The sequence below is a fragment of the Schistocerca gregaria genome, chromosome 1, assembly GCF_023897955.1.
Source record: "Schistocerca gregaria isolate iqSchGreg1 chromosome 1, iqSchGreg1.2, whole genome shotgun sequence".
Lineage (NCBI taxonomy): Eukaryota > Metazoa > Arthropoda > Insecta > Orthoptera > Acrididae > Schistocerca > Schistocerca gregaria.
This window is the reverse complement of record NC_064920.1, coordinates 168,901,737-168,916,580: the sequence shown is the minus strand read 5'-3', so window position 1 is coordinate 168,916,580 and position 14,844 is coordinate 168,901,737. Positions and strand designations below refer to the sequence as shown.

At 37.2% G+C, this 14,844-nt stretch overlaps 1 protein-coding gene and 1 long non-coding RNA gene across 7 annotated transcripts in view; one reads left to right on the top strand and one right to left on the bottom strand.

The window, feature by feature from the left end:
- Positions 1 to 8,660: 8,660 nt before the first annotated feature.
- Positions 8,661 to 11,077, bottom strand: LOC126336190 (uncharacterized). The gene is made up of 3 exons (XR_007564908.1): positions 10,769 to 11,077; positions 10,484 to 10,587; positions 8,661 to 9,505 (listed from the first exon to the last, which is right to left on the bottom strand). It is a non-coding gene; the product is annotated as an uncharacterized LOC126336190 (long non-coding RNA).
- An 83-nt stretch (positions 11,078 to 11,160) lies between these two features.
- LOC126336147 (RUS family member 1) overlaps positions 11,161 to 14,844 on the top strand; it is a 109,193-nt gene continuing 105,509 nt past the window's right edge. For 3 of the 6 annotated variants that reach the window (XM_049999657.1, XM_049999650.1, XM_049999643.1), the window contains exon 1: positions 11,553 to 11,753. In XM_049999657.1, the coding sequence (XP_049855614.1) occupies positions 11,681 to 11,753 (73 nt within the window). In that variant the 5' untranslated portion in view covers positions 11,553 to 11,680. Of the gene's footprint in view, positions 11,754 to 14,844 lie in introns of all 6 variants that reach the window. The other 3 variants (XM_049999665.1, XM_049999683.1, XM_049999690.1) reach the window with 3 other exon arrangements.

The window sequence follows — 14,844 nt, the reverse complement described above, 5'->3', positions numbered from 1 at the left end:
CTGAATTTATTATCTGTGAGGTGCCAAAACGAGAAAACCAGTCAGAAACCAAAACGCGAGCTACTGACATTGCCGAAATATCCTGCACATCGCTGCCTGCAGACATCTAGTAAAACGGTCTATCATAATAACCAGGAAATAGTACCAATCAGATAGAGATATTCACATGAAAATAAGAAAGTCTCCCAAAAGGACAGGGTAAATCGCCGAAAGGAACAGAGATGTGCCTATTAATTTTGAACTTTTCACATTGTAGGTATTCCGACAGTTCTTCTGCATTCCTCGTCATGCATTTTTCATTATTCCAGGGCGCCCCAAAATGTGAAAATACTCAAAAATAAAACGTCATATTTCGCAGTCATGACAGATGTGCCTTTTTTCCAGATGTATTACACCAGATACCTTGATTTGAACCATTCAGAGGCACCGTTTGATGTGTAAACTTCTCTGAGGCCAGGTCTTCCTGGCAACAGACAACGAATGGGTCCATTTCCTATTCTGCAGCCATGCCCACCCGATCAGTAGGTGTAACCACCACGCAGTTGTTGAACAAGCTGTCTGCCACCACATTGTCTTACCCCCATTCATGAAGAGTATCAGTGGAAAATTGTACAATGAATTCCGTGTGGCACACCTGCAGTGGGGGATTAAACTCTATGACTCGTTTGAAGATAGATATCAGCATCTTATGATCGGGGGAAACAGAAAAATAGCTGTCACTCCCCACATAGCGACTGCCGCAAGGCAGCTCTGCTGCTGTTTAGCTACCATCCACCGATAGAAGCGTTAGGAATTGGATGTAATGAACCCCCAGCCAGTGCACTTCCTAAATCCTCTTAAGTTCTCGTTACCATTGGAGTTCAAGAAATCTTCTGTTGCCTGATGTGTTTCTGCCCTTGAGAGGCTCCTGAATCTCAGCAAACATTGGAAGATGTGCTCAGATAGTCCAAATGGGATTGTTACAGCAGTTGTCTTCTTGTCTTTAAGGGCCATCATAATTTGTGCAAAAGCTTTTGCAAAATCGATCAAAGTAAAGAAATGCACACCCACCAAATTGTTGGTAAGATCTCTTACATTCGGTACTGAGTACCTAACAGGTATTGCGGGAGAGTTCTCTGTAGTCATCACCCATTCACCATTTACCATTACTTTTGCAACCATCTGTACTGGAGATGAGCAAGCACTGCGAAAACAGTATACATATCTTTCTACCATCATCTTGTCAAATTCCTCCTCGTCTGCCCACAGTTTACCCCCACATAGATGTCTAAGTAACTCATCATAGGTTGTCCTGGAGTCGTCCTGATATGGTGCTAAATAGATAATGCCTGCCTTTTCCCATCACTGTGTTTTTCAATGCTGGCAATACTTTTAGCAACAGATGCCCAGGATCATTATCCACCGCTTGCCTGGACTTCGTGATTGAAGAGGGGAAATGCCTGGCCCACGTCCTGTGAGTCTCCTGCATCTTGGAAGCCTCGTATCTCCCAGTGTGTCTGCTCCAGTTCAGTGTTGGCATATTGTGTCCACGATCTCAAATCCTGGTTATACACCCATCAGTCTGTCGCTGCTTTGTTGTCTCCCCCACATGGTTTTGCACTCATAAAGCTCAACCGTAATTGCCTTACACTGATCCTTCAACGCTAACCTCTTTACAGGAATGCATGCAGGAGACTTCGATAGCTTCTCACTTAATGCATGCGTGCGCACTCCGCATTCACACAGACACAGACGCCAGAGGTGCCATACCGACATGGAAGATGCAGTTTGCCTGGATATCTTCACGTGGTCCACTGCATGGCCATCGTGCGTATCATGCCGGACATTTAGTGAGTTGTAGATTGATACACTCTCTAAGGAAAAACTTATTAACTATGTCAGGTACAACAGAAAAGTTTCTTCAGAAATCGGACCCTATTTTTGGCCCCGTCACATCAACCACAATATAAGTCCATGTCAGTAAGAAAACGTCTACAAGTCCCAATGCCAACATTTGTTTACCACACTTTTTGATAGGCGAATTGTTTGCCGCCCTGAAGATGGGTACCTGGCTACTATTTCGGCTCTAGTACTTGTCCTCTGGTCATGGAATTACACCACGTTTAGATTGTGTCAATCGAGAATAATGAGTGAGATTTTGTGTCTCCGACAAAATGTCTCACAGAACCAGTGACAGTAATTACCTTTGCTTTCAGTTTGTACTGTAGGTGCTGTGACCGATTCCGAGTAAAGGCAGGGCCTTGTGCTCTGCCTTCCTGCTGCTCAAAAGCGTTTCTGATACCAGCACCAAGGGTTGTTTCGCTGTCCTCTGCTTTGTCCCTAATTATCAGCCTTCTCTTGCTGTCTGTTCAGTCTTGAATTCAGTTGTGTGAACTCATTGACTAAGCTCTCCACAAACAGCTCTGTCACTGCGGGCTGCTTAATGCATGACTCCATGCACCCTGTAGCATTAATCTGAAGATCAAAGCCTCCATCCATAACCTCCTTTATGGCTGCTCATTGACTGTTGTCCACACTTGCAATAGCCCTTACATCAGCTTTCCTAGCCAATTCATTAATCGAAAGGTCTGCAATTTGCCCTCAGAATTTTTGGGAGCCTCAGCCTCCAGAGTACTTTTAAAGCTGCCTGTGCCAGAAGTCCCGTACCCATCACCCTGCATAGTGACCGAAGGATCGGAGATGTGGATTCACCTGATTATGTATCACTGTCAGTGATTTTCTGGAGGCATGGTTCTTGTATTGACACAAACTGCTGGCGATCAGCCTCTTTAAATGCAGCATAAGACTGCTTGTGCAAAATGTCATCCAGTTGTTTAAACACATTTAATTACGTTTAAGTCCAATTGAGAAATGATTGAAGTAAATTGCTCTAGAGATGGCCACACCGAAAACTGAAAACTGTTAAGTTCTCAATTCCAAAGAGTTCTCGTTGTTCTTTAGAACTGACATTGGTTATCAGTTTTCAGTTCTCGCTCTGTAGTGTCAGAAAATTGATGATGTCAACATTTACACTCCTGCAACTGACACAATTATAGGTAACATGCCATTTAACTAGGCTTTGTGTTGATATAATAAATTAAATAGTAATGTGGTAAATTACCATGCACTGTAGGGGATTAAACTGTGCCTGTGGCCAACTGAAGGTTGTGGTTTAACGTCCTACTTGGTTCTTTAAAAATATTGTTTTCAAATCGCTATTGAATCTGAACTGCAAATCATTCACGAAATAACACTGATCATTATTTTTATTCAGTTAATTAGTTTAAATATATTTTATTACTTCTAATCCATTGTTGCATCATATTAATCGTCAAGTTAACTTTATTTGCTCTCCTTTTTTACTTATCATTCCATTTTCCATTGTAATATTCGTCTGCATTCTTTTAATAATTTTTTGTGTATTTATATATATTCTGTTTAATTTCTTCCGTTTTATCATTTCATGTTTTCGTCCATATTATTCCATTCATTATTTAAATTTCACTTTTCACTTGAACATTGTTTTATTTATAATCCTTTGTTTCATTTAAATTCTTATCTGCATTATCTTGTCCAAAATGCAACAGGAGTTTGTGTTTTAAAGGTCTGTATGGGGATTACCACACTTAAGTTCTTAGGTTTTGGATACCATTTCAAGCTCTCTTTTTCTTAGTTCTCACTTATAAAAAGTTCTCAGTATTTTGGGTCTCGATTTTCAGATCTCGCAGCTTAGTTCTCACTTCTAAGTTATCAGTTTTTGGTTATTGCTTTTCAGTTTTCGTTCCTTATTTCTCACTTATTAATTCTCAGGTTTCAGGTCTCGTTTATAAGTTCTCACTTCATGGTTCTCGCTTCTTAGATGTATCTTTTCAGGTATATCTTGTGTATTCGTTTCCACTGACCAAAATCAGACGAAGGGTACCAGTTACCACATTTTTATTTGTTTCCACTTTGTGGCTGCTGCTTTTTATTACAGGAATCATACAAAGTCAAATAAAATGGCTCTGAGCACTATGCGACTTAACTTCTGAGGTCATCAGTCGCTTAGAACTTAGAACTAATTGAACCTAACTAACCTAAGGACATCACACACATCCATGCCCGAGGCAGGATTCGAATGTGCGACCATAGCGGTCGCTCGGCTCCAGACTGCAACGTCTAGAACCGCACGGCCACTCCGGCCAGCCATACAAAGTCATTAATACCTTTATTTTTTAAACAAATTAGGGTTTTGAACTGAAATATGCATTAAAAATAATATAACACTGGATACATAGAATTATGAAACAAAATGTTTCATTGCTTTACAAAAATTATTGTGAAAATGTATGTGGGGAAAATATTTTGCATACAATTTGTGATGAAAATAATGAAGTTGTTTAACGGTATGGAAAATTGCGACGATTTCTGTGGGAAAACTGCAAATACGACTAAAAGCTGCCAGGAAAGGCCAGAGTGGTTAGATTGTTATTTGTGCATGTGGCAAAAGCCCAGATCGGTAGGCATTTTTTGTCCCAGTGTAGCATCAGTTACTCTTACAACAGAGGTCTTGGTTCGAATCTTGTGTGGGTATGGATATTAATACATGATGTTATAAGTACATCTCCGAACTTTTCCAGAATGATAGTGTCAACCTATATCGGATTTGTTGTATTGTTCATATGTGTATTGTTTCCTGTGATTTCCTTAAATCACTTCAGACAAATGTTGGGGTGGTTCATTCAAAAGGGCACAGCCGATTTCCTTCACCATCCTTCACACAATCTGCCCTCGTGCTCCATGTCTAATGACCTCAGTGTCTTATCTTCCTTCCATCCTTAGTTTTTGTTCATATGTGAAAAAAATCTTATGGAAATAATGCATAAGTTGTGAGAATTAAAAGCAAACATGAGGAAATTTACCATGAACAAATGCATGCATGTACATTTTGGGTGTATCTCCTGAAGACCTGCCGTAATTTCACCTGATTTGTTACGCATATTACCACTAGGCACCACATAGACAAAATTACTGTGAGTGTGTGCAACTGTCCTGGCACAGTTACACAGTGTGATGATGTTAAAAACTTTCAGTGCTGATGGAATAGGGTAAATGTATCAATAATTAGGTAAGGGAGCCTGGTCCATAAATGACTGCATCGAAAATTATAAGTGAAAATCGTTCTAATGCCTCCAACGGTGGACCTGTCGTCCTCTTCTACTGCAAGCTCTTTCCATTCCATATTTGGGGAGGCAATAGTACAGACAAAAACAAGAAAAAAAAATTCAGCAAACATGGACTCTAAAGTCCATACCGTAAGTGTTGTGAGCAATTATTCATCTTGGATTCTGTGAAACACATGTCTTCTACTGAATGAGTGCACATGGCTCTTCAGGTACACATTTCAGGGCCCAGCCAATTTTTTTTGTTTTGGCCCATGCTACCTCCAGCCAGGATGTGGAGAGCAAAGAGGAAGTCCACATTTAGATGTATCAGAAAGATTTTCACTTATAAGTTTTCATTTGTTCACTTCCAGACCAGTGTCCCCTACCTCAAATTAATACAGTTACTCTTCTCTATCATCCCTGAAAGTTTGTAACATCATCATGGAATCACCCTGCTGCTGGGGTGGTAATAGGATGAGAGTTATATTAACCAAAAACAAATAGACAGTGTTTATGGTCACTTTGGCAATTGATAACATGTCAAATATGTATCTCAAAGTTTGGTCCAATATATTTCAGTAAAACAGTAAATTAATTGTTGATACATACTAACATAATCACTATTACTCATCTATCTTCAAATTATGGTACCTCTTCATGTCTTGCTGTAGACAATACTTCGTAAAACTATTATATCTATTATGTCGCTCTCAAGTATTGTTCAGAGTTGGTGTCACCTCTTTGGGGAATTTATTACATCCACCACAGACAATACTTAACTAGTTGATAACTCCACATTTTGTTAGCAATCTAATACAATATTCTTCAGAGTACAACACATGGAACATCAACACACTCAACTACATTATCCTACACAAAACCTTAACATTTTAGTCTTAGTCATTTCTGATCTATTTCCTGACACTTTACTGTATTATTAACTTGAGTCTACCACACCCTGAGCAATTAGCACTCTGAAGTAAAAATTTCATTTGTATTCTGATCTCTTTATGGGCAAAATCACTCTAGCAAGTATAAAAGTCTCATCATATTATTTCCTTATTTATTCATCCATAGAACAATACACATTGTATGATATCATCAAATGTTTGTACAATATTTCTTATCAAAATAAACAAGCCTCTTACAGAGCTCCTATACTAAGTCCTACTTTCCTAATCATGACATAAATTGTTACAGTTATTATCCATAGTTAGTTTAAATATTCATTTACAGCGTAATAGCTATTATTTACTAAATATTTTCAGTCCTTTGCTAAAGGTGTGGGTATCACTTACATATTATATTTCTTAGGAGTTAATTATTCTGCCAGAAAAATCTTTGGTATTTTGCCAAATAGCATTAAAAGTCTGTCAGATAGCCAGCCAACATTTAAAAACAACTTAAAAGAATTTCTGATTGACAACTCCTCCTACTCAATAAATGAATGTTTATATATGAGGTAGTAACTGTAAGAAAAAAGAAACAAAATAAGTTGTGTAAAGAAAGCTTTTGTTAAAATGACGCATTCCACATTATTACAAAATGTTGTATTCATAAGCTATGGAACAAGTATTAATATATGATGTATGGGGCGTTTTATTGTACAACTTTATTACATAGTGTAATACACTATTTTGGGTTTGTGACTTGTTTCTTCTGTTTCTATGTAAACAGTGTTTGGGTTATGTTCCTTGGTCATGGATTGTGCTGAACGGATTAAATATTTTACCTATATGCATGATGTTCTGATTGATGTATTCAAACAGAACTGGGAGTTTCTATATATTTCAATAGTGTCCAGTTATTATTATTCATAGAGCTCTTTTCTGTATGTTGAAAATAGTTTGCTAGTTCCCAGCACTTATTCCACAAAACATTTTGTCATAACTTAAGACTGAATGCATGTATCCAACGTAGACTACTTTGAGGCGTAAAATATTGCACACTGGTGCAAAGTTTCATAGGGGTCACATGCTGAGGATAGCTTCTTAGACAAAATTTTCACGTGTCCTGTTCATTTCAATCGAAGGTCTGTATTCACCCCCAAGACTTTGACATCAGTTACGCAATCTAGTAGTACCGTACATCGTTGTTTGTTTTCAGTGTAGTACCAATGCGTTTTTTATTTAACTGGAAGTTTATACAGTGTATCTTTTTCACATTGAAGTTATTGTATCCTTTCACGACCAGTTGTAGACACCTTTTCGAACTATGTGAAATTTCAATTATTTGCATGCAATATCCCAAGTATGACATAAACCAATCCTTTGCCATGCCCCTTTTTCCTAACAGTTCTAATTTGTCTAATAAAATTTTGTGATCATCTGTGTCAAACCTACGCCTACATCTACATGGATACTCTGCAAATCACATTTAAGTGCCTGGCAGAGGGTTCTTTAACAGATCCCAAAGAAGGGCTGTTGCATTCCCACCCAGCCTAGGGGTTCAAGTATGACTTTAGTGAACCATACTGTGTTAAGACACTAGTAGAATCGCATTCGGGAGGACGACGGTTCAATCCCGCGTCCGGCCATCCTGATTTAGGTTTTCCGTGATTTCCCTAAATCTCTCCAGGCAAATGCCGGGATGGTTCCTTCGAAAGGGCACGGCCGACTTCCTTCCCCGTCCTTCCGTAATCCGCTGAGACCGATGACCTCGCAGTTTGGTCTCTTCCCCCAAACAACCAACCAACTAGTAGAGTCAAATTTTTGCAGGAGCTTTTGGGGCTTAATTTTTCACTGCCAACTACTCTATACTGTCCCAGTTCTTGGAGATACAACCCAAAGTACATACAATACCATAACCAAGTTTATAGTTCAAGAAGATATTAAAATCTAACGCCATGTCCACATGCTTGGCGCTTGCCGCAAACTCCAAGCCTCTACAAACGCTTGGCTACGTTTGGGGAACTATCCACATGCTCGTGAGTGCACTTCTTTGTTCTGGAGAAGCAAGCATGGCGGACATAGAGGTTGTGTTGGCCATAACTTTTGGCTTAACCTATCTTTATTATAAAAGTAAAAAAAAAAGGAAAGAAAACGAAAAATATGGCAAAGAAGATGGTGGATGTTAAAAATTCATAGAAATCACACCAGGTAATTGTTAAATTATTACATTATAGCTTCATTCATGTATCTATGATCATTATATAGTTTCTTATGTTTATTTCATTTAATATAATTAGGCCTATGAAAAATTATTGATTTACAATTTGTGATTGCAGAGAATTTATGGAAGAAAAACTAATGAGCTTCTTCATGAACCATCTAGACAGTTTGATAACTTCTGCAGGATGACCTACATGAAATTTCACCTATGATTTCGAAGAAAACTACAGACTTCAGAGAAGCTATACCAGCTAAACATCGTCTGGCAATAACACTAAGATATTTAGCATCTGGAGACAGTTACAAAAGTCTACACTATTTGTTTAAAGTATCCAGACAGGCAATATCAAAAATCATACCTGAAGTCTGCAGAGCTTTAATAACATTCTGAAAGAGGAAATAAAGGCAATGTGAAACATGTTTGACATTTTGTTTTTGATATTTTTTATTAGTTTGAAGAGCTAGGTGTACAAAAATATTAATCAGTGATCTGTACAATTGTTATTACTTATGCTCTAGTATCATACTGCTCAAAATCTTTGTAAGCTTTCTCGAATGCTTCATTAATAATGTTTTGTCTCTGAAGCACGATTATTCCATCAGATACCGGTACCAGTATTACAGTAATTGTAGAGGTGGGCTGTGAAGGGTTGGATTTGGTTGAGTAAATAGTTATGTTGTCATGTCTATTTCAAGGATATGTGGTGGTGGTAAAGGAGTGGAGGATCTTTCAAAATTGGAGATGGGATTGGTAGTGCAGGGGTCATGAGTTGGGGTAGAAGGTTCAGAAAATGATGTCTGAACATATGCTGAGCAGTTTGGTACTACTATATATCCGCTTGACACTGATGATAGTCTAGAATACTGAAATGAATATTGAGGGGATGGTGTTTCACATGAAAATGACCTCTGTTTACTTCTTTTGATAAATAAACCATCTATTTCATACATCATTAATTTCCTGTCGTCTTGAGGAAGTTCCTGCATCTTTTTGGCTAATAGCTTGCCATACATATCACATTCATCATCTTCAGCCTTTGTACATGATGGACGTTGACTAAGTACATTCGTTAATTGACGAAATGCCCTGGTCATTAGCTGTTCCGCTATATTTGAAGCAGTGTGACGATGAGATTTCTCCTTAGATTTACTTGTAGATGGTGAAAAAACCGTAGATGCAGAAGTCGAGGAACCCACCACACTATTATAACTTTCTGTCTCCTTGGCTTCATTCACCATTTCGTTGCCAGCTGTTCCTGAAGATCTTGATTGCTGAAAAAATTGCGTTTTATTAATAATTCTGTAGTACAAATAAATTATTTCAAATTTTAATTATTATTTCAACATTGTCTTTTGAGATGCCCTCTACAGTGGAAGACTGGATTAATATATAAAGGGGATACAGCAGCAAATTCCCACGTGTGGGATCGCTGGATGGCAAACATATAGTTATTGAGTGTCCACCTCATAGTGAAACTGAATATTTCACTACATGAAAACGTTCAGTATAGTCTTTTGGCATTAATCGACAGCAATTATAACTTTATATTTTTTGACATAGGATGTCAAGAGAGGATTAGTGATGGTGGTGTTTTTAACAATTCATTATTATGGCAAAGAATCTGTAGAAACGAAATGAACTTCCCCACATCATGCCCACTTCCTGGATCGAATAATAATGTGAACATGCCATATGTATTTTTAGCAAATGCTGCCTTTACAATCAGTATGCACGTTATGAAGCTTTACCCTGGACATCATGAGATTGGATCGCCAAAAATAATATTTAACAAACAATTGTCTAGAATCTGGGTTGGAGTGGAGAATACTTTTGGCATTTTAACTTCAGTGTTCAGAATTTTTCGAAGACCAATTAATTTAGACCTCAAAACTGCGAAAGAAATTACTATGACTTGTGTACTACTACGTAACTTTCTCAGAAAAAGTAGATCTTCTTCAGAAAGATATATTCCCCCTGGAACTTTGGATGTATGGGATAGTAATGGGAATCTGATAATACCTGGAGCATGGCGGATTATAAAAGAATATAATGCAATAAAAAAGTTGCCACTTGTACCTCGAAGATCAACTTTAAATGACGTCAAGATTAGGGACGAATTTACTTCATACTTTTGTAGGCGTACGAATGAGGAGTTCTGACTTCTTAATTTTAGAGCATCTACTTCATATTACAGAAACAGTAAAAATCAAAATTGATAGATTCCAAAATACTGAAATGTTTTTGCTTACCATATCTGAGTTCAAACCCATCTTGTTGTTATATACTGGCAGAAGAAACGATCCCATAAGCTGGTATGCAAACCAAACTGGTTCCTAAATATTTTCTTCGACTCCTGAGAGAAAATTATTACTACTTATTATTTATGTCATATACATACCTACATTGTTAGTAACACAATTATTTTAGCAAAAATAAATATAGAGCTTTGAAAAATATACACTTTCTTCCAACCATCTATTTATGAAATTTATTGTATATATCCTGTACATATTAATAAATAAATAAATTTGTACCTGAGCCAGAACGAATGCAATCTTGTTTCTTCTTTAAATGTTTACGAAATGTGACGATAAGAATTTTCTTTTGTTTTTATGTCCTTTACAGGTTTCTTTAAAACTTCACTGAGACGACTCCACTCATCAGACATTTTTTTTAATTTTATGGTCTTTATTCCTCGGGTCCCAAATGCAGGGTTCTGCTTGATAACATTCGATGAATTGTAATATTTCCTGGACCAGTTACCGGTATTCACTTTCCCTGCTGTAGCCTACTTCTATACTAAGAGGAATGCACTTCCGTCCGCCGCCAGTGCACAAACAATACTAAAGTCCACAACAGATGTGTGGCCGTGTCGCAAGCGCTTGCCGCAAACCTCCTTTGATTTGTGCCAAAAAGTCGACACTCGACCGGATCGGCCATAAGCGCTAGAAGGCCTATGCAAGTCAAGCCAAACGCCCTATCCACACGTTTGAATTTGTGATGGCTTGTCGAGGTTTGGCAAGCGTGTGGAAAGGAATAATGACCGCCGATCAAATAAGAACTGAATTACCTGCTTAGTGCTTACACAAACCAAGTGACTTGCTGCCAGTTGTGTCTATACTCCCCATTGACTATATATTACAATATATTCCGAAGGCGTATTAGCATTTACGAATGTCTCCTCTACAGAGTATTTCTGTTCAAAGCTAAAAGTTACCTTGCTGTAATTGTTTTTTTTTTTTAGATAATGGTGGCTAAATAGTGCTACAAGCAAAAATAAAAATAGCCCCCTTGGTGTATGACAGGTGTGAGTTCTTTGCGTGTGTTATGTTGTCGCCATAAGTAAACACGTAACAGCGTGTTCAGTGTTTTGATGATGTGGATACCGACTGTTTTCCTTTGATGTTTGAAGTGTAGTTAATAAATTGCCCATCCGGTTCATTACCATGCCCGAGGAGATTTTGCTGCGAGAAAAGTACGGTCCCTTCGGCCGAGAAAAAATATATGTTAAACCAGAATGTAAGATATTAATTTCGTGTATTTGGGATTTAATACTGTTTGACGCTTTTTGTTGTTAGCATCGCCTTTATAAAATCATGTCAAGTTACCTTCTTACTGTTTTTGCTTCTGTATTAGTTATTCGTTGCGTCCTACTGTCACGCGTTGATGTTTTGCGGTCTAGGTTGTGCCTAGTCGGTGGCGTGTTACAAAAGCATGTATCAAAAATAGTTTTGTCAGATTCTTACACCACAAAACATGCAAATTTACAAAGGCAGTCGAGTTAATACACATAACGTCAGCAGAATAATAAGACCGTGTTCGTAAATAACCTGTAAAGCGTACGAACTAATAGGTGCAATGCTCTTCCTTCCAAGACAGTAACCATTCTGTTCAGCAGCTTTCCCGATTCCTTTGTCATTTCTTTCAGAATTACGTTGTCATTGACGAACCACACTGTTTCTATTTCATTTCATTGAACTTTAAGCCAGTTTCCGAATTCCACCAAGTTTTCCTTTATGGCTTGCCCATGTACAGATTGAACAACTTTGGGGATATACAACAACCAGACCTCACTGCCATCTCGACCACTTTACATTCCATATCCTTTGACCCATATAACTGCTGTTTTTCTGTACAAATTACAAATTTAACCTTTTGATTCGTGCATTTTTTACGTGCAGCCTTCAGAATTTCTTAGAGTGTAATTATGTCAACATTGTAAAAGCTTTCTTTAAATTTATAAATGCTGCAAACGTTTGTTTATCGTTCCTTTAAGCCATCTTCTGAACTAAATTGTAATGTCAGTAAGTCCTTTCATGTTCTTCATTTCTCTAGAACACATAGACCTATTCATCTCCCTTGAATTATGCTTATTCAAAGATTGTAACTTTTAAAAGATAATAATTTGAACAATGTTTAAAAGATTATAGGACTTTAAATAGATCACATTCTCATATGACATGGTTAGCAAGAGTAACTAACTGAGTGGTTAATGAGTAATCATAATACTGCCTGAAAAAGACAGGGAACGTATATATGAACACCATACATGACAAGTAGCAACAAAATTTCAATAAAGAAAAAAAATAACTCTGAACACTCCTACTCAATTATTTTTGTTTATAATTTATTCAAACACTATGAGTCTTGCTTGGTCAGTGTGTCAGCCTTCAACTTGTTTTAAATTGATAGTCATTCCATGAATGTTGTTAAATGAACTTTTATGTAGTTTCAGTATGTCCCTTGCCTCACGTCATTTTCCTTTTCAATATATATGACAGCTTAATTGTCAACACACAGTTCTGTTGCGTGGTTCAACATGAAAGTTTAAGTTCTTCTCCATGATGTTGTATTCAGCATTATACCATTCACTGAAGAGACAACAGCTCTGTAGTCTGTTTTGGCTGTTGAATTTTTCACAGGACATTACTCTTACCAAATAATCGGTCGTCCTCACATGAAAGGAACTCTGCTGGTGGAGCATGTAATTGTGATACCACCTTCATAATCAGAATCACTCCAGAAAGCAGTGTTGAGCCCCCATCAAAGAATACACCATATTACATAGTTCCTTTTAGGTGCAGAAAAATACATTTTACTATTTTCCATTGTCTAATGGTTTACTGATAAATCTGTTTAAGTAATTAATAACAAAATAATTAGGCCTATATAGTTTCAAGGTGCAGTAGACTCTGTGTAGCTTCTTGATAGCATTCAGTTCTTTCATTTGGCTCATCATTGACAAAATTTTCTTCGTCGATCACCATTCCACATTCTGTGGATGTGTCTAGGCCTATTGGATTTAAATGATCAAACTAAAAATCTCATAAGATATTCTTTGGACATGTAGGCCTAGTTTGTATACTAAAATTACCTGTGAACTTATTTTGGTAAATTTTTAAGATATGATATTTGATTTTGAAATGTCCTCATAAGCATTGTTTTAAATTTTGATTCAGTTTCTTCACAACATCATAATGTTGTCTGTCTTCTGTTCAATAACTAGCCTTTCCTCACCATCAAACTCTGCTTTCATATTTTTTTTAACTCTATACTATATATGAGGATCATCAGCAGTGTTTACATATCCAGGTGTCATCAGATAATTTGAGATATTCTTGTTCCAGTTTTATGGAGCTTATTCTAGGCAATATAACTCTTATTCAGCTTACAAACTCTTATTTATATGACAGTTGAATTTGTCAGGTTGGATCATGTAGAATTCCTTATGAAGATCAATGAAATGCTGTCCTGACATCAAAGCTGTTGTTTTCACTTTATTTGTTACTGCAAGAGTAAAAAAGTATTCTAATTGATTCATAATGAGCTATAATACTAAAAGATTCTGAATGTCTAGTCTTCCTTCTTGCTCCAAACCTCTTGTAACTAGTCTGGCTTTATAACATCTGACAAAAATAGCGTGCACGCACGCACACACACACACACACACACACACACACACACACACACACACGGTCTACTGTTTTCGTGTGTGTGTGTGTGTGAGAGAGAGAGAGAGAGAGAGAGAGAGAGAGAGAGAGAAAGAGAGAGTTGCATTTGTGTGAGTGTATGTTATGTCTCCAATGAATATCTTGTTGGCCGAACGCTCATTTTCTTAGTCTTTCTGTTGTGCCTATCTGCGACTCAGTATCTCCACTACATGGTGAGAAGCACCTACCGTTTTCGTAATATTTTTTCCCTTTTCTGAAGATAAAGCTGTAACCAAATTGGTAACTTTCATGAAAATTGTATCAAAATCAAATATGCTCTCTCTAGAGATCTTTATGAACTTGAAGTTTTTTTCATATCAAAACAACAATGTACACACTTTAACGAAATGAAAAAACTGAAAGAGAATTATACATAGTTATTGAGTAAGAACATATGCATGAAACCTGAATGAGAATCTGTGGGGTATAGCAATAAATTATGCAGTCTTTATGCTAAATCAAACTGGAAGGAGTTTAGGAGGAGGAAAAAGACTCAATGAATTGTGATTTGGACAAAAAATTGATCTTACTCATTTGAAAAAATTTGGATATGACAGCTATGTTTTGCTTGAGGTTCACAGATGAAGAAAGAATGGAAAAAACAATGAAAAGAGCCTTTG